Consider the following 18,195-nt stretch of genomic DNA (forward strand, 5'->3'; position numbering starts at 1 on the left):
CAGTGATGCGGAATTGTGTCTGCTGATAAATCCTTGACAAAAAAAAGCATTAAAAGAAAAAAAAAAAGAAAGAAAAGGAACAGTAGCCAGGTACCAGTCACATCCATTCTGTCTTCCTCAACTCGAGAAATGGGGAATGTCCAAAAAAAGGAAAACAAGAACTAGGTCAGTTTGCTTTTAATTACCACATTCATTTATTCATTTATTCAGCAAGGAAAAATTCCCTCTGTCAGGCAAGTAGAAGCACTGCACTGAAGTGCAAACAGTGCCTCCATTAGAGGATCTTATGAGAGGAGAGAGAAGCGGACAGAAAGATGCAAGGCAGTTCTTTCTCTCTCTCTCTCTCTCTCTCTCTCTCATTCTCTTTTTTCTTGTCCTTCACAAAACTCTTTCTCTGGATCCCAGTTTTGATGCCTCAATGGTTGATTTTCTGACAGGAGCCGTCAGACGGGTGTGTGATATGAGTGTTTGCTGCTTGTATCATGTCCCGAGTCTTCTCAGCTGCAACATGAGAACATGAAGATATACACATAAATGATGATCAGCATGAAAATGATATCTATTCCAACAAACTATGTAAACTCATAGTAAAAAAAAAAAAAAAGAGAAAAATTTTGAAAGATTTGCCAAAACTGCAAGCCCTGATTTTAATTGTGAAAAAGGGCAACACAGCAAATCTTAAAAAAAAAAAAATATATATGCTCATTTTGAATGTGATGTCAGCAACATATTTAAAAAGAAACTGTGACAGGGGCATGTTTACCACTGTGTTTTATTTTAACAACATTGCAGCAATAAGTCTCCTCAATTCCCAGACAAAAGCATGTTTTCTCAATTTTGTTTGATTTGGAATTTCAGCCACTCAGAACGTTCAGCAATAATAAGACCAAAAAAAAATTAATTAATTAAGGAGCCCCAATCCCCCAACCCCCAACCCCCAACCCCCAACCCCAGTACCATCACAGATGCTGGTTTTTGAACTGTGATAACAAGCTGGAGCCTGAAGGATGTGGCGCCTATGATTCCATGGAGAATTTCCATTTGTGGTTGGTGGTTATCCCTTGTGTGCAAAGATTTCTCTAGATTCTCCTAATTTTTTTAAATAACATTATTTACTGTGGACTATGAAAACCCCACATTCTTTGCAATATTATATTGAGAGTTATTCTTGAGTTTTTGAGTTATTCTTAAATTGCCGAAGAATCTACCCACGCTGTCTTTCTTGGAGTTTTGAACCCTTTCCAATCTTTACTTCTGAAACAGTCAAACTCCCTTGGATGCTCTTATTAAACCCAGTTACGTTCCTGACCTGTTTCTAAATAACTTCCACATTTGAGCTTCCACTAGATGTTTTTTTTTTAAGTTTCATGCATTTTCAGTTTCCTTGCACCAACTTTTTAAAAAAAAATCAGTTTCAAAAGTTGATATGCTGTCTCTGCACTATTATCCAATTAATATAGTCAAGTAAAGTTACATCAGTTTATTTTTAAGCATGATTAAAAACAACAATAAAAGCAGAAAAAAATGACACAATACAGAAAAACAGACAGATGAAAAACAAATGTCAACACTGGCTTAAATGCCAAGGAGTAAAAATGAGTTTTCAAATGGTTTTTGAAGATGTTGAGTGCTGCTGAGGTGCAAATTTCAAGGAGCGGGCTGTTCCAAAGTTCAGGGGCAGCTACAGCAAAGGCCCGATCTCCTCTATGAGCCTGGTGGATTCCAAAATAAAGACCACTGCAATAACCAAGCCTGGATGGCCTTTTGCAAAGGGCCCTCATCTGGAAGAAATTAACTCTAACAACAGCATTTATTTGTTTTTCAAATGTGAAGTGGTTGTCAAAAATAGTTTGGGTTTTTTTTTGTTTTGTTTTTTTTTCCAAAAGAGTGTTTTGGAATTTTTCAAAGGGCTGAGATCACATTTCAAGGAGGAGTGAGGGTTAGGAGGTCCGAATAATACTACTTCTGTTTTTTTGCTCATTCAAAAGCTATAGTGCATTAATATATATGGAACACACATCCTTCAAAGATGGCCCTTACTAGTGTTATTCTTGAAGGAGTACAACTGTGGTGGCTTTTACTCATCAAGGTTACAAATTGAAACTTTGTCACAGTGAATAAAAAAAAAAGAAAAATCAATATGAATGGTGAAAATCCTGACAGGAGAAATGATGCCGAAACCATATTTTTCAGTCCTAACTCTCCTAGCTTTGTGGTAGGCAAACCTATCCACTGAGCAAGTCAGTGCACTGGATCATTAAGTTGACTGAACTAAGACAGCTGTCTGTCTGTCTGAATGTTTTGTGGGATCATTTTTGTATTGTACAGGCCTAAAGAAAAAAAATCTCATTGTACAACAGCTGTCCATAACAGCCATCTTGCAAAAAGCAGCACAGTTATCAGGACACCATTTGGGTTTTTAGAACAACAATAACCTGCTTAGTGAATCAATGCAAACACAATTCTCTATATTTACCACTTGGTCCAACCAACCCCTCTGTTTTATGCAGAATGGTTCGAGTGAGAAGCGAGAGGTTCGTCAGTTCCAGTTCACGGCCTGGCCTGACCACGGTGTACCAGAGTACCCAACCCCATTCCTGGCCTTCCTCCGCAGGGTGAAGACTTGCAATCCACCTGACGCCGGACCAATCATTGCTCACTGCAGGTCAGTTTGTAATTTGATTCAGTTTTGTGCTTTAAAGGAACCCAGGAGTGGCCCTTGCACCTGCTGGTGGAGTCAAACCCAGCACATGGAAGAACACATAGATCCCAGTCTCATTTGTGCAATTGTTATCAGGTCATTGTGTGTCCATGAGCAAACAGAGTGGCTTTTACCTGTGTATTTGCTATTATAGGTTACATAACACACTTAAAACAGACACACGCTTTTTTCCCAAATGACCGCTCCCTCTTCTATTCTCGATTGGTCACAGCAGCCTTCTTTTTAATTTATCCTTTATTTCCCTGCTGCCATTCTCTCCACCTTTTTCTTTCTTCTCTTTCTGTCAAAAGCCTCAAAGTAATCCCTTCCCATCTCTTCTGCTTCTCCCATTTCACTCCTTAGCTCTTCCTCCTTTTACAAGCGGTATTTCTCAAATGGCTTATTCAAATTGAAACCTTCCTTTTTGTCAAGATAAGAAGACTTCAGTGAGTCCAAAGCACTACACAATAAAATTGAAATTTGACGGCTTGCTTCGCCGAGTCTCCATCACTGTCCTCCTCTTGTTCTATTTGTCATCTTTTTTCCATTGTTTATTTATTTGCTCTCTTAGCTATCATCGCATCTCTCTCACTCTCTTTCTGCGTCTTCCTGTTCAATTATGTAAACTGTAACTCCACAACAAAGCTTACAGGACTTGCTGTATCTGAAAGATTATAATGGAGCTGTAAATTACATTGAAAACATTCAGTGCCAACACACTCTGAGAAAATGAGAATAACAAGAAAAAAAGAAAATTGCAAAAAGGAGTAATTTGGTATCTTTCTTCTCATTCTTTTTTAATTTTGCTCCAGCGCGGGCGTCGGGCGGACGGGCTGCTTCATAGTCATCGACGCCATGCTCGAGCGAATCAAGCACGAGAAGACAGTCGACATTTATGGCCATGTGACACTTATGCGATCGCAGCGGAACTACATGGTGCAGACCGAGGACCAGTACAGCTTCATTCATGATGCACTGCTGGAGGCGGTGGCCTGCGGAAACACTGAAGTGGCTGCCCGGAGCCTGTATTCTTACATCCAGAAGCTTGCCCAGGTGGAGAGCGGTGAGCACGTCACTGGCATGGAGCTGGAGTTCAAGGTACAGGAAATAAAGCAATTACCTTAATAACCTTTTAAGTGCATCGTGCACTGAAATAACAGGGTTTTGCACACTTTTTTTTTCATTAATAAGGCCTAACTTAACTTTAAGTTCTGCTGGGGTCAGGCGTGAAAATTATGAGACATCATGCTTGTAGTTTTTCTCAGTGTCTGAGTCACCTGACAAGTCAGTGGCAAATAACAAGTAACCGCAGATCAATGTTAGTATTAACTTTCATCTCCGTAGTCCTTATCATAACTAAGTAATGCAGACAGCACTGGTGTGTTTTTCACACACCTTGTTTTAAGCCACCGTAAGCCTTTTAAATAAGCCTAGCTGCCAGATTTATCTTCCCAGAAGTTATTTTGGATGCAAATCCAATTTCACTGCTTTTCGTATTTTTTGTCGTCATTATTTGCAGTGTACCTAATTATTAGTTTCAGTCATTGCTCTTTGTTTTGTGATAATGCATTTCTTTGTATAAACTCACAGTGGTTCTTAACTATCAGCATCTGTGTTTCTGACAAGAAGCTGTGAAACCAAATTAGGGGACTGGGATAGACACAAATTGGACGGCTGCTGTCACTGACTGGGCGGACTGAAAGAATAGCTGAGTGAAGATGCGGTTTATACAGTATAGTATAGTATTGAGTCAGACAAAATACAGGCTGGATGTCTCTTTTAGATGTGGTGGTAACACTGAATAGCCATAGTTTAAGCTTAAAGAATTCAACTTTTGAGGCAGAAACCCTTCGTTCACTCGTGTTACTTTCAGTCTTAGGTAAATAGAATGTAAATTAAAACTACCTTATTTGCATGGCATCTGTTTGTCAGTTTATTATAGATGCTGTCCAAGTAAAGCACAATCTCTTTCACTTTCTTGAACTTCATTTAAAACATTTAATCACTTAGGTACACAATGCTGTCCAAAACTAGAAAACAGAAATATAGAGGCCCTTCACTGTTAGGCCACATTGTTCATTTTTGAGGATTTTGCAATAATATGCTTAGGCTAAGAAATTGGGTTTAATCTAGCAGGCACAAGACAAAGGATTTTTGGCTCAAAGCAGCATGGATTTAAGTTTAGGTTTTAGGAAGAAAAATTAATGAAAAAGCAGTAGGTGAGAAAAGACAGCCAAGCGCAGTGTTTACGTACAGGCGGGTGACTAATTAAAGGAAAAACCTGAACCCTTCATCCCTACAGTGAGGGGATTGGGGGACTGTTGCAGCGGGCAAATTTAGCTGGTATTGTCTGCTTTTCCCCTCATGCAGCCACTGCAATTCATCTATGCTATAGCTTTCAAAGTGACCAGACATCAATCTATCCGACTATCTATGAGAGATTTTGAGTGACATGTGACACGCCATCATCAAAACACCAAATATCTTTTGGAAGAATGCTGTTACGCTTCAGTGCTAAAGCACATAGCAGTAGTAGACTAAGTCCTTGCTGAAACATGTAATAGTTGTTTTTTCCTTTAATTTGTCACCTGTCTGTACTTCACCTCAACTCATCAGGTATAATCACCTTAATTCTGGTACACCAGTTGATATCTGCTGACCTTGGATTACACACACAGATTCTTAAATCATTCGTCATTTTTTTCCATCACTCTTCATCAATGCAGCCCTCCTGCCAAGAAACAATAATAGTGCCAGTGTGATTTGACCCTTTTTTTTTTTTGGTTTCTTCTTCTCCCCGGTGCACAACAGTGATGGACTCTCCATCACCATCTGTATCAGGGAATAATGCTGAGCTGGCGTCAGGAGTCGAACAGGGATTAATAACATCCACCCTACAGTCAGTACGGGGGGGGAGCGTGTGAGAAGAGGGGTGGTTTGAGCTAAGTAATTAATACTTGATGATGACAAATGGAGGTGGAAGGCGAGGCAAGCGGAGGGAGGAATGTTTGGCTAATGAACAAAGGGATGACTGTATGCTAAGTTGGCAGTAAGGAAGTGATTCGACAGAATTCTGCTCTATAGGCAGAGTGGGAGGGTATTGTCATTCTCAGGTAGGATACATAGTCACGCAGAGTTAAGCCATAACTGCCGTGAATCCCTAAAGATGATCCTGTCATGAAGTTGTCAGACAAATGCTTTCTTGCTCACAGTATGTGCATTTTTATGGAGATTTATGCACATAGCACGCTTGTGCGTATTTGGCAACAGTACATGAATTACAACACACACACAAAAGCTACTTAGTTACTGGGATCCATTTCAAATTAAATAGCAGAAGAATAATTTGGAAATGAACTGTTTAAACTGGGACCCAAATAGGAAAAAAAAAGACAAAAATCTTCTCGAGTTATAAATAAAAGTGATGGGGACAGTTTACAAAACTCTCGCAAGCCTTTGCGTGGCATTGTATAATTAATGCTGTCAAAGAAGTGCGCAGCTGGAAAGATAATATTTACTGGAAATGAACTGAAAAAGCACAATGTAATATATAATTAATGTATCAAAAATAATGAATATGTGTGCATCTGTGCTCATATTTGGAATGTTTCACTACAGATTTATAAACATAAATGCTGGATGGTATTTAATATCCTCAGACTTTTTATTACAGGGCTGTTTTGGGTTCTGACTTCCCGCTTAGATTTGTTTATGTCCTCGGAAGATTACTGGGGATGGTAGAGAAACGGTGGTAACGGTGGTTCTACTGTGTTCTGGATCGCAATACTTCTATAAGCCTTAGTTTCTGATATATAACCAAAGATAATTGTATATGTTTTGGTGCAACATGCCTAAATGAATGAAAACTGACCAGATAAGCTGTACTATAAATGGGAAGGTGCTAGTAACCATGAGGTGCAGAGATTGTTGGATGACAGGCTGCCAGGTCTGGCTCAATTCCCTTCACCCTCTGCGGTGTTTGGTGGTGGAGCTGAGGGCCTCTTTAGCACTGCCAGGCCACCTTAAGCCTTTCCAGGTGCCTCTGTGAAACACAGATCAAAAGGAAGACAGTAGCGAGGGATAAAGGCATGGAAGGAGGAGGAGGCAAACACTGGATGGACTCCAAGTAGCCACTGATAGAGAGCTGCTGGTGTAATGGGGTTGTTGGGTGGAGAGAAAGAGAGAAGGAGAATACTCTAATTGGAAGATAAAACGGAAAGTTAGACCTGGTTTCCACAGAGAAGTATGAACACACTGACTTTTTGTATTTTGACAAGTATTGTGAGCTGAAAAGTCTAGGAAATAAATTCACATTCCCGCCTTCTTTTTCACTGGGGTCAGATGCGGCTCGTCTCTTGTCTCGTTCTCATTTCTTATGATGCTGCTGGTGTTTTCAGTGCGCCATGCTTTCTCTGTCTGAAAGGGGCCCTAAACCATCTGACAAGGGTATCTTCTATTTGCAGGCTAACGAGCAAGAACACACACAGATGCGTACACACACACACGCGCATACAGATTTCTTTGTTGAGACGTCGAAGCCAAAAGGAGGCGATCATAAGACTTGCTGACCCACAAACTCGCACTTACGACGGTGATGATGTAGCAGTACAACATTTCATTTTGATCATTATAGTGTGTGTGTGCAAGTGTTTGTCTTTCTGAACATCCCTATGTGAGTCTATGGTTTATGCACAGTGCCATTATCAAAGCTGCCAGTGACCCACTTTTAGGCAAGTTTTCTGTTTCATACAGACTTGATCCAGAGGCTTGTTAGTCTGGGTGTGTAGCATATTTTCCGTCATTTTATCTGACCCTCCTGGACCTCACAGGTTGCAAGCAGGGATAAAGTTTTGAATTGCTTTCCGATATATATATATATATTCTTGATAAACAATGTCCCTTTGAAGCTGTGGCATCATGGGTGAGAGATCAGATTAGATTGGGTCTGCTTTATTACTTTCTGTCATTGATATTCTCCACTTTTTAGTTATCTTCTGCCTGTCTTCTGCTCCCTCCTCCTCTCTTTTTCCTTTTATATCCTCACCTGCTCTTCCTTTCTCCCTTTACTTCTTATGTATTTTCTTCCCTCTTCTGTACTACCTTTCTCCTTTCTCCTTTCTCCTTCCTTCTTCTCTTTCAAATCATTCATTACACTCTCTCTAAATTTTTTATTTTTTGTAATATATTTTTACCTCACTCTGTTACTCTTCCTTCTTTGGTATGTTAAACTATCCCTCTATCTTCCCCCTACAGCGTTTGGCCAACTCCAAAGCCCACACGTCGCGCTTCATCAGTGCCAACCTGCCCTGCAACAAGTTCAAAAATCGGCTGGTTAACATCATGCCCTATGAGACCACACGTGTTTGCCTGCAGCCAATCAGAGGCCTGGAAGGATCTGACTACATCAATGCCAGCTTTATTGATGGTTACAGGTAGGAAGCGTTGAGATGGCGGAAAGATGAGCATATGTGAGGTGAAGGCGCCATGTTTATTTATGTGTTTATGTGTTTATTTATACTGTAAGGAAACATCTTTATTAATCTGAGACATTTATTACATGCAATTAAGCAGATACAATGAGAAGTCAGCATCTTATTTCCAAGCAAGCTTTTTCTCTTCATTGCAGTCATATAATCATGTTTATTACTAAGTAAAAGGAATCATTAAGTTTAATTATCACCCAGAAGTTTGTGTTGTACAGTGGATTTTTGTTCCTTGAATTTGCATCAGTGATGTTTACAATTAATTATACAAGTAAACATGGTGTGACTTCACTGTTTAAACAGGCAACAGAAAGCCTACATTGCCACGCAGGGCCCTCTGGCAGAGACTACGGAAGACTTCTGGAGAATGCTCTGGGAGAACAACTCTACTATTGTAGTCATGTTGACCAAACTTAGAGAGATGGGACGGGTACGACACTGATTTATGTTATCCTTTTCCTTTTTTTCCCCTTTATTTTTTGCTTAAGAATAAAATCAAATGAAAATGAAAAATTTCATAAAAAATGAAAATAATATGATTTATCAATCACTTTATCTCAAACAGGAAAAATGTCACCAGTACTGGCCAGCAGAGCGCTCTGCCAGGTATCAGTACTTTGTGGTAGATCCCATGGCGGAGTATAACATGCCTCAGTACATCCTCCGAGAGTTCAAGGTCACAGATGCCAGGGTAAGACACACTGGGGGGTCTTTGGTGGCTTGGGAGGGTTAAATAAAGTAGGCTGCAATATGTGAAACCTTGCGATATGAAAAGATTTACATTACACACTTTTAAAGCCTGCATAACATCTGTCCGTGCATCTTCCCCACGTTCTAGCCTGCATATTGTATTTTTCCTGTTGAGCGACATTTGTTGTGGATGCTAGGGTGTAAATCTGAAGTCTGCCCATCACACCTTAAAAAAAAATAACTTTGTAGTAAATTGCTGTCAGCACTCAATAGATATTCAGCTGCAGTTTCTTTGTATCAAAGAGCAGGAGGGACTTTTTCCAGCCTTCTTTGTATGCCGCTATTCAACAGAAGTTGTGCACAAATGTCACATTTTCAGCAGCTTCAAAAGACTGAAGTACGACAGCATAAAAAAAAAAAATGATGCTATAATTTGGACAGTTGCACCATCAACGACTCACTGAGGTGCTGGAAATGTCGAAGACTGAGCAAGTTAAGTAAAACTAGGTCACGTAAACACAGAAACATCACAATCTCGTATCTTCCCCCAAAAAAGTTCCTTAAAAGGCTTTGAGATTGTTTTTTTTTTTTAGTGTTGTAATATGGATTTCCACGCAATGTTTCACTACTGAACTGACTTTTCTTGCCCTGAACTGTTAAGACGCTACTCTGCTCTTTTGTAGTTATTTCTTTACCTCTGATAACGTTTCTTTTTTGGTCAAATTAGGTCAGACAGTTCAAAGGAGCAACAGTAGAAATCTAGCAGAGATGAAAATCTGCAGTCTCGTTGCCAAACGGGCTGATATATCCTTTTATTTCCCAGGCACCATCCTGTTGATATTAAAGCAATTAAGGCGACTCCTCGCCAAGACGCACACGCACCTGCACTCACAAACGGGCTCGTCTGCTCACAGATTCCGATTCTTCCACCTGTCAGTGTGCTGATTTTCTTTTCTCTGCACAGACGCATAAGTGTATGTTCGTGTTAGTTCACATGCAAATTCAGATATCATCTTCCAAACACCCTGATCCATTAAACATATATGTATGCATATAAAGGGCAGTGTGAGATTGCTCTAACATGCATGCAAAAACATTGTCCTGAGGTCTGGTCAGTGCTGCTTTCTTTTCGAGGATTCTCGAAGGGGCCTCAGTCATCAAAGCACGGCGTTAGCAAACAGGCAGTCAGAGCTTATCGCACAGTTAAGAAAACAAAGCGGAGAGATGGAGAAGATGATAGTGCAGCCTGTGATATCAGGCCGCATGTGTGTGTCGATTTTGCAGTTGGCGACCCCTTATTGCTGATTGTGTATGCACTTAAAAGTGTTTGTGAACTGTGCTTAACCTCACATTCCACAGATCACATGTACACGTTTGCTTGTTTTGTGTATATATATATATATATATATATATATATATATATATATATATATATTGACTAAATGTGTGTGCGTGTGTGCGTGCGTGCATGCGTGCATGTGTGTGCGTTTCTGTCGCATGCCTCTGCGCAGTAATAGCATAGTCTCCACACCTCAACACTCACATCTAGCGAGCCAGTCACGTATTTAATCACACAATTTGACACGGCGCGTGGGCCCTCAGGTTGTGTGTTAAATTTTCCTTCCCCCCCCCCAGCCCCCCCCCCCAGCCCCCCCCCCCCCCCCCCCCCCCCCCGCCCCCCCTCCTCTCTTTCTTTTGCGTGCTTGGTTTATTGTGTTGTTGTCTTTGCCCCTCTTTCATTTTTAATCCCCCTGCTGAGGCTAAATGTTTTTGAGATGGAAAAACAAAGGCTACACAAGAAAGAAAACATGCAATGCGTCATAAAACAGGGAAAGAGACACGAGATGTTTTACAAAGAGAGCCGGTATATGAGGCTTAACTTATTAGAATCTAAATCACTTTATTTGTCAAGTACAATAAATGTACAAGAATACACCTTGCCAGCAGCGGTGCAGAAACATATCAGCAGCATGTATACTCACATGGGACAACAGGCACTCAAACTGAAGTGGAAGATTATGTAAATCCTTTGACATATAGTAGTAGCATATAGCATATATTCATGGAGTCACCATCTGTACTTAGCCTGCTAGCAGTAAAGGAGGGTGGTTAGCTCTTGGCAAAAATCTGAATGAATCAATAAGAATGTAGGGCAGCTCCCGTCCATGCTTATTAGAGACCCTCAGGTACTTGTTTATGTCAACACTTTTGACATTTACCATAAATTCTGCTCAATCTGCTCAGTTTTGACAACTTATGACACGGGGCATGCTACATGTTTTTGTGTTCAGTCAAGCATTAGAAGAGAGTTCATTGCAGCTAGTTCTGCACATACACTATGCTGTACTGACTTTACTAATATTGAAGCAATTACGGTGCTCAACAAAATTTATTAGATCACCTGTCAGTAAAACAAGAAAATGCAAACATTTTAGAAGTCTGTCAAAAATTTGTCTGTTATTTATTTATTATGCAAATAACAAAATGAATCCAAATTTGAGGCAGTACTCTGGACCTCTCTGAGAAGTCAGACATTAGTCAAGTGTAACATTCAGCCACTACAACTACTTTCTTCTGTTCAGGAAAATAAGTAAGTAAGTAAGTGTTTTTTTTGTAAAATAGTGAATTTGAAAATTTATGGATAACAACAATAATTATATTTTAGCATGAAAAATATCATTTCAAAAATATCATATCAAAAATATAATCATATCAATATCATTAAAAGTGTATTTGTACTGGTAGATTAACCATTACAAAAACATTTTAAACAGATTTTAGTAATTACAAGTACTGTTAATTTAGGGCAGGAGAGACATAAACCTTATACTGGATGGCAGTTTAATAATTTTAAGCACTGTAGATACGTACTTATTGTTAGCCTGTTGCCAACTATTGACACACTGTAATATTATTTTAAGTTACTCAGTTAAACCCGGTTTCACTGTTATTATTTTTCTTAATAACGCAATCGAAAATGTGTCTTTTCCATGTGGGCTCACATTCTTATTACATGGATTGTGTAACACAATTTAGAGAAATTTACTCCAAGCACATTTTAGAATCTACTATTATTCACCAGCTAATAGCGGGATCTCAAAAAAACACAAACAAAAAAATGCAGTTTACTTGCCAACTGAGTATTCAAACAATTGTGCTTCTGCAGCGTGTGAACAAATGGGAAGGGAATGTGTGAGAATGGCACTTCATATCTAAGCTGAGGCCTGTTGTGCAGGGAAGTGAGAAACAACTGGAGAAATGAACACCTGGTCGTCTTAATTACTGGTGGCATCAAGTGGAGAGCTCGTCTCTGCAAAAATACTCGTCTGCTCGCCGGCTTTCGTGAGAAGCGTGTTCTCTCCGAGACAACTTCAAAAGAAGTTTCTTTGCAAGGACGCGAGTATTGACTGTGCATTCTCAGAGTGGATAATCAGCTCTCTCGTAATAAAGCGGCTCCCGTCCATTCTCCTCGTGCATTGCCGCTTTATTGGAAATATTTATTCAAATGCTTTTGTTTGCGGTGCAGTTGAAGCCAATGCAGTTGTCTCACCATTACAACAAGGTTGTAAGAATCAATATAAGATTAAGTTGTCAAGGTTGACATTTTTCTAGCATGCATGTCATTGTGTCAGGGTTTTTCTTTCCAATTTTCATTGTCCAATCCTGCCTCCTGTTCCATAAGTCCTTCTTACTTCTTACCCCCCCCACCCCACCCCTCGCCGTGCTCATCCATCAGCTTGCTCTATTGATTGCATCTCGGGATTATCTTATTCAACTTGGTGTCTAGGAGAAGACGCTTGTCACGGCAGATACACTATTGATTAGCTATAACTAAAACCCACTTGTGACACACACGCACACTCAGAACACAATAAGGAAGAAAACAGAAAACAGCTGGGGTTGGAGTAAGAGAGGACACACTGTCCCTCTCTTGTGATATGTGTGTGTCACTGTATCAGCAGATTTAGTCTTGTACAAAAAAAAAATTAATTTCAATGCATATTTAATTAGTAAGAAGGCGTTTTGCTTTGGGTTTGTCCTCTGTGTGTATGTACACACTTTATCCTTTTTGCTCAAGAATGCAATATCTCAGAAATGCCTTGAGGGATTTTCTTCAAGTTTGGCTTTAATGTTCACCAGGACTCAAGGTCACTGTGAACTTTTTCAGCCATAGCTTAAGAATTCATACTCTAATAATGACAAAATTTCAAGCTGCTGTCTAATGGAATAAAATGATAAAATGATGACATTTTATATCTAAAAAGGTCACAATTTTACACTGGTATCAAATTGTTCTGCAAAAACACTTTTCTAGCCATTATTCAGCAACTCGGGAAGAGAAGGGCAGATTGTGGCCATATTTCACATTTGGTTAGATGCTGAATTGGTCGCACTGATTATGGATGCCCATCTTTTGTACTTCTAGTTCTATCTGAATTGCTTTTCTTGGCCACACATGTGAACAAATGTTTTTGGTTCCTCTTATTGAACTTACACAGCAATCCAATGGACATACAGCAGAGCATGACAAAAAAAACAAGGCTTTACGAATTCAAGTCAAATCAATTTCAATCTCCAGCAAGTGGCATCCTTTAGCTGGGCCCTTGACTCAGATGGGCAACAGCTCCCTATAAAATGGAGACAAAGCAGAAATGTGGTTCTCAACCACAAAGAGATAATTCTAGTTATCAGTATTGTCTTTATTGTGCATTAAGTTAATGGACAGATACTGATATTGTGGATTCGTTGGTGGGAAGAGAAGTGTAGCTCGCATCTCTGACGGTAATTATAGTCTGTTTGAGGGAGCCATTGTCTTTCATATTAATGCTCTTTAATCTTTAATCTCTTTTCTATCTGCTCATCTAATTTTCTCTGTATTTGCAGGATGGCCAGTCCAGAACAGTAAGACAGTTCCAGTTTACTGATTGGCCGGAGCAAGGGGTTCCCAAATCAGGGGAGGGTTTCATTGATTTTATTGGCCAGGTGCATAAAACCAAGGAGCAGTTTGGGCAGGATGGCCCAATCTCTGTCCATTGCAGGTAAGGTGCATGTTATTATACACATTATATTATTGTATAATATAGTAACTGTTTTCCTGAAAAAAGATGAGTGGTAGCCTGCTTTGCCTCAAACTGGGCTTCAAAGGCATTCTTTCATTTTTGAAAGAGATATGTCTCAAGACAAGATTAAATCTCATCTTAAGATGGTTATTGTTTTGCAATAGAGCTCCTCCTAAGGCGCAGCTCTATCAACATCATCAGATATGATCCCTCCTCTCCTCTTTGCCAGTGCAGTACACTACCTCAGCACCTCCACGGGCCCTTCTCCTTCATAATTGATAAGCCTCAGATGTGGCTTGGCATTTGCAAGGAGAAGACATGAAATGACACAGCCATTCTTTTTGGGGTTTATGATCATTCTGTGTTGCATTTTTATCATCTCGGGTCTAGTTTCCAAGGTGGGTTTCATCATTAACTTGAGATGCTGGATGCAGGTAGTAATTGATATTTGGTAGTGGTCACCAGCAGAACCTCATATTATTAATATTCATACCCTTGAGTGGAATCCATCTCAATGAGTTGGTATTCTCAGTAGCCAAATAAGGACTTCCTTCATGGCTTTGGTTCTACAAGACCAGCAAAGAACAAATGAATGTCTAGAAATTCCTTCACACTTGCCTGTGTATGATCTCCAAAACACATTTTTATGTTTGATTGGTATTCAGTTCCAAGGATACCGCTGTTCCTTTGGATGGACTACTGTTAACAAACATGTTAACAAGAATAATTCCCTTCCTGTCTCTTAAAAATATTTTACTTTTGGAGTAGAATAGGTGTCACTTTTGCGCCACAGTTCTACTGCAGAGGCGCCATGACATCATCGAATATGGCATCACGTCCTTTGTATTAAAAAGCAATGATGTCACCAGCCACCAAATGACCCTCTGGGAGTTGTAATATGTGTCAGGGTAGCACCACTAAGACTGAGTTATTCTACCCCTCTATGAAGCCATTATGGGAGTGCTGTCTTAAAGTGAAAGGCCTCGTTATTGCAGGACTGAAGTAATGGACAAAAAAGCCCACAGCTTTTAAAACAGTCACATGACCGGTCCGTATTCAGCAGCTTAATAAGTGATGCATCTCACTGAACGCGGTCTGATTTTGAGGAGTGTAAGAGGGTAAACACAGCAAAGTATTTTATGTCAGAGTTTGATGATGTTAATCAGGGAATCGTTTTCCAACTATATGTATCTTGAGTAGTTGAGTAATAATAGTGGTTGGTTGCATTATCTGTCAGTACTGTAGCTACCTCCTTCCCCATCTAATCATTCCACCCCTCTCCTCTTTTTCTATCCCTCCTCCTTCAGGCTTAGTCGTTTCCAAAAGCAGAGCTTACGGCTTCCTTTTCTCTTACTCTTTCGTCTTCTGTCACTGGCCTACCCTGTCCGTCATTTGCCTGTCTATTTCTTAATCCTTGCTCTCTCCCTCTCTCTTCCTCTCCATCCATTCTCTTGCACCTCTTTTCTTCTATTCTTCCTTCGCTCCCTTCCTCAGCGTCTATCTAATAGACCCACATGCTTTTTGTCATTAATTGCCTGATTACTTCCTGTGAATGGGGACACCAAATCCTCTCCGTCTGCAGTGGCTCGGCGAGCCTTCAGATTTGGAGAGTCGATCTTCCTGGGGAGAGGGAGAGGTTGAAAGAGAGAGAGGGGAGCTCTGAGTGAGTTTAAGAGCCCATGTGACAGTCTGTGACTGACTCCCATGAAGAGGCTTTGGGTGGGCTGAGAGATACTGCAGTCTGGGGGCGATTAGGCTACTCTTTTTTTTTTCTTTTTTCTATTTAATGGTGTCAAATGATACAAGTCATCTTTTGTCTTAAGTCCACCGTTTTCCTCCAACAGATACACCCAAACTTGTCAACAAACTCGCGCACAAGTCAAAAAGCGTCTCTTAGCAGCCACCACTTTCACTCTCCATTCAACAAAATAGCATCAGAGGCTGGAAGAAGCCCAAATAAATCTGTTGTCATATCAATTATTGTTCCATTGGTGAAGTGGAAGTCATTTCACAGCAAAGCAGCTTAGAGAGGCAGCTCTCAAGTATTTCAGGATCTGAGTTAAGACTCAGCCTGTATTTCTGGAGAGCAGCAGAAGGCTGAGTTTTTCAGCACATGGGAGGAGGGACTTAATGAGACAAAATGTTTACTTGGTCGTTTGTGTGTGATTTGAAATGTGTGTCTGTGTGTCCTTGAGGGCTTGTTTTTTGTTAGACAAGAATGTGGGCACACATGTAAGTGGATTCACAAGGTTCTCGCACGCAATTTGCCTCCTTGCCTGTGTCACTGATGTGTTGCAGTCCAGCGTCTGGAAGTTTGCTTCTTTTAAGTGGTTAGAGCTTCCAGTATTCAAAGATTTTATGGAAAAATGAATTTTAGATCTTTGCAATCAGTCTGAAGGGTTTGGTTAAACTAATGGATCATGAAATGTGGTGTACGACACAAGAGAAAGGCACAGTTTGCCTTCATACAAAGGCACCATTTAGTCACTGTGTGTGTGTGCAAGACATGTTTTACAGCTTCATTAATTCACTTTGTCTTTTTGTATTTGTAGTGCTGGCGTGGGCAGGACCGGAGTCTTTATCACCCTTAGCATCGTCCTGGAAAGGATGCGTTATGAAGGTGTGGTTGATATCTTCCAAACGGTGAAGATGCTGCGAACACAGAGGCCGGCTATGGTCCAAACTGAGGTCAGAACTCACAGAGTCGCACTCAGAAACATACACTGCTCACTGTTTGGCTAAATCAGCAATACGTAAATGAAATCCTATTAAATCGCTTTCATATATTTTTATGATTTCTGTGTCTAGGCTACTATATGCTTCCACCCAGTAAGGTCTATTATTGGTTTTCTGGTCTTTCTGTGTAAAAAATGCTTAAATGCAAAATCAAGATATATACATTTTTTTTCTCATTACAATCGACACTGACTACTTTGATGTTATACAGGGCATCAGCACCTTTAGGTATAGGTTCTATAAAATGGTCTTGTCAGGACATGCTCTGCATCAGCAAATAATGGAATTTATTGCAAGTTGAAATTGTCTGAAAATTGTATTCTCTCATCTCATTAAAACACTGGTGAGGTGCTCTAATGCATTTTTTTATGTGTGTGTGTTTTTTCTGCACAGGATGAGTATCAATTCTGCTATCACGCAGCTCTGGAGTACTTAGGAAGCTTTGATCACTATGCAACGTAAAAAGCCATCTTTTCCCCCCAGAATCCTGTTGCCCCACCCCCCCACCTCAACAGTCTCTTGAGCCATAGAAACTGACATTCGAAACGACGACAGCAGACAACCATATCGCCAACCGCTAATTCAGACACATCAAACAGGATCTTGTAGATTTTTCGAAGACGACGCCCCGTCCAACCAGTTTAGAGTCCAATTCGACTTTTGAGGCGCATCATGAGGAAACAAGAAAATTGCCCATCATTTCAAGAAAAGAAGATCCTCGGCAGGGGAGGAACCAGACGCTGTGGCTCAAGCTGTGGGGCGGGTATCAATCAAAGTGTCAGACTGCTTACCTTACCTCAAGTGTTTCAATGTGGAGGACATAGTAAACATTCGTGGACATTTCTCTTCTCAAAAATATCTTCGTGATACGACAGTAACAAGCGACAGACGACGAAGGAAAAGGAAAGCAAAAAAAAAACAAACAAAAACAAAACAAAAAAAGAAGCAGATGGATGTAGCCAAGACTGGGTGACTATCTTGTTTTTTGATATGCTCGGGAGTAAAAGGGGTTCAAGTATTTCCATCATCACAGCGTGAGTAATGTTATGAGAAATGAAGAAATTGTGGTTGCCTGCATCAAAATAACCCCCCCCCCCCCCCCCCCCCCAAAAAAAATTTCTCAAACAGTGCTAAAAATGTAACAGAAAAGCATGAGTTCACTCACATTTGGCACAAAATCCATCAGAAAAACTTCAAGTTTTTACAGTATTTTGCTAATATCCATAATTTGTCTGGAATAACACTAAACTATCAAACTGACTCTTAAGTGCTAAGAGCTAAGAAACGACACTTTTTTTCTAGCAGTTGTGAGGATGAAAACAAAATGTGCTAATTTCATCAATTGTGAATTTGTGTAAAATCAGTTTCCCAAGCCAGGTAACCACAGCAGTGTTGCAACGTGCCAGTATATTTACAGTGAAAAGAACCCTGAGGGAATCGCGTCTCAGTCACCGGATAAAAACCTCGCCTGTTGCAAGAAGCTTCAGCTGGGTCGTCTTGCGGGTGGCTAAGGTGAGAAAAATGG

The 18,195-nt window shown here is 40.2% G+C and overlaps 1 protein-coding gene across 1 annotated transcript in view; it reads left to right on the top strand.

Annotated features, from left to right (window-relative positions):
• Positions 1 to 17,766, top strand: part of ptprsa (protein tyrosine phosphatase receptor type Sa) — a 131,566-nt gene extending 113,800 nt beyond the window's left edge. Inside the window, exons 30-37 of the mRNA XM_030728129.1 lie at positions 2,511 to 2,665; positions 3,514 to 3,799; positions 7,955 to 8,133; positions 8,488 to 8,614; positions 8,750 to 8,875; positions 13,759 to 13,913; positions 16,487 to 16,622; positions 17,064 to 17,766. Coding sequence (XP_030583989.1) covers positions 2,511 to 2,665; positions 3,514 to 3,799; positions 7,955 to 8,133; positions 8,488 to 8,614; positions 8,750 to 8,875; positions 13,759 to 13,913; positions 16,487 to 16,622; positions 17,064 to 17,132 — 1,233 coding nt within the window. The 3' untranslated portion in view covers positions 17,133 to 17,766. The remainder of the gene's footprint in view (positions 1 to 2,510; positions 2,666 to 3,513; positions 3,800 to 7,954; positions 8,134 to 8,487; positions 8,615 to 8,749; positions 8,876 to 13,758; positions 13,914 to 16,486; positions 16,623 to 17,063) is intronic.
• The last annotated feature ends 429 nt before the right edge of the window (positions 17,767 to 18,195 follow it).

Source organism: Archocentrus centrarchus, chromosome 4 (assembly GCF_007364275.1).
Source record: "Archocentrus centrarchus isolate MPI-CPG fArcCen1 chromosome 4, fArcCen1, whole genome shotgun sequence".
Taxonomy (NCBI): Eukaryota; Metazoa; Chordata; class Actinopteri; order Cichliformes; family Cichlidae; genus Archocentrus; species Archocentrus centrarchus.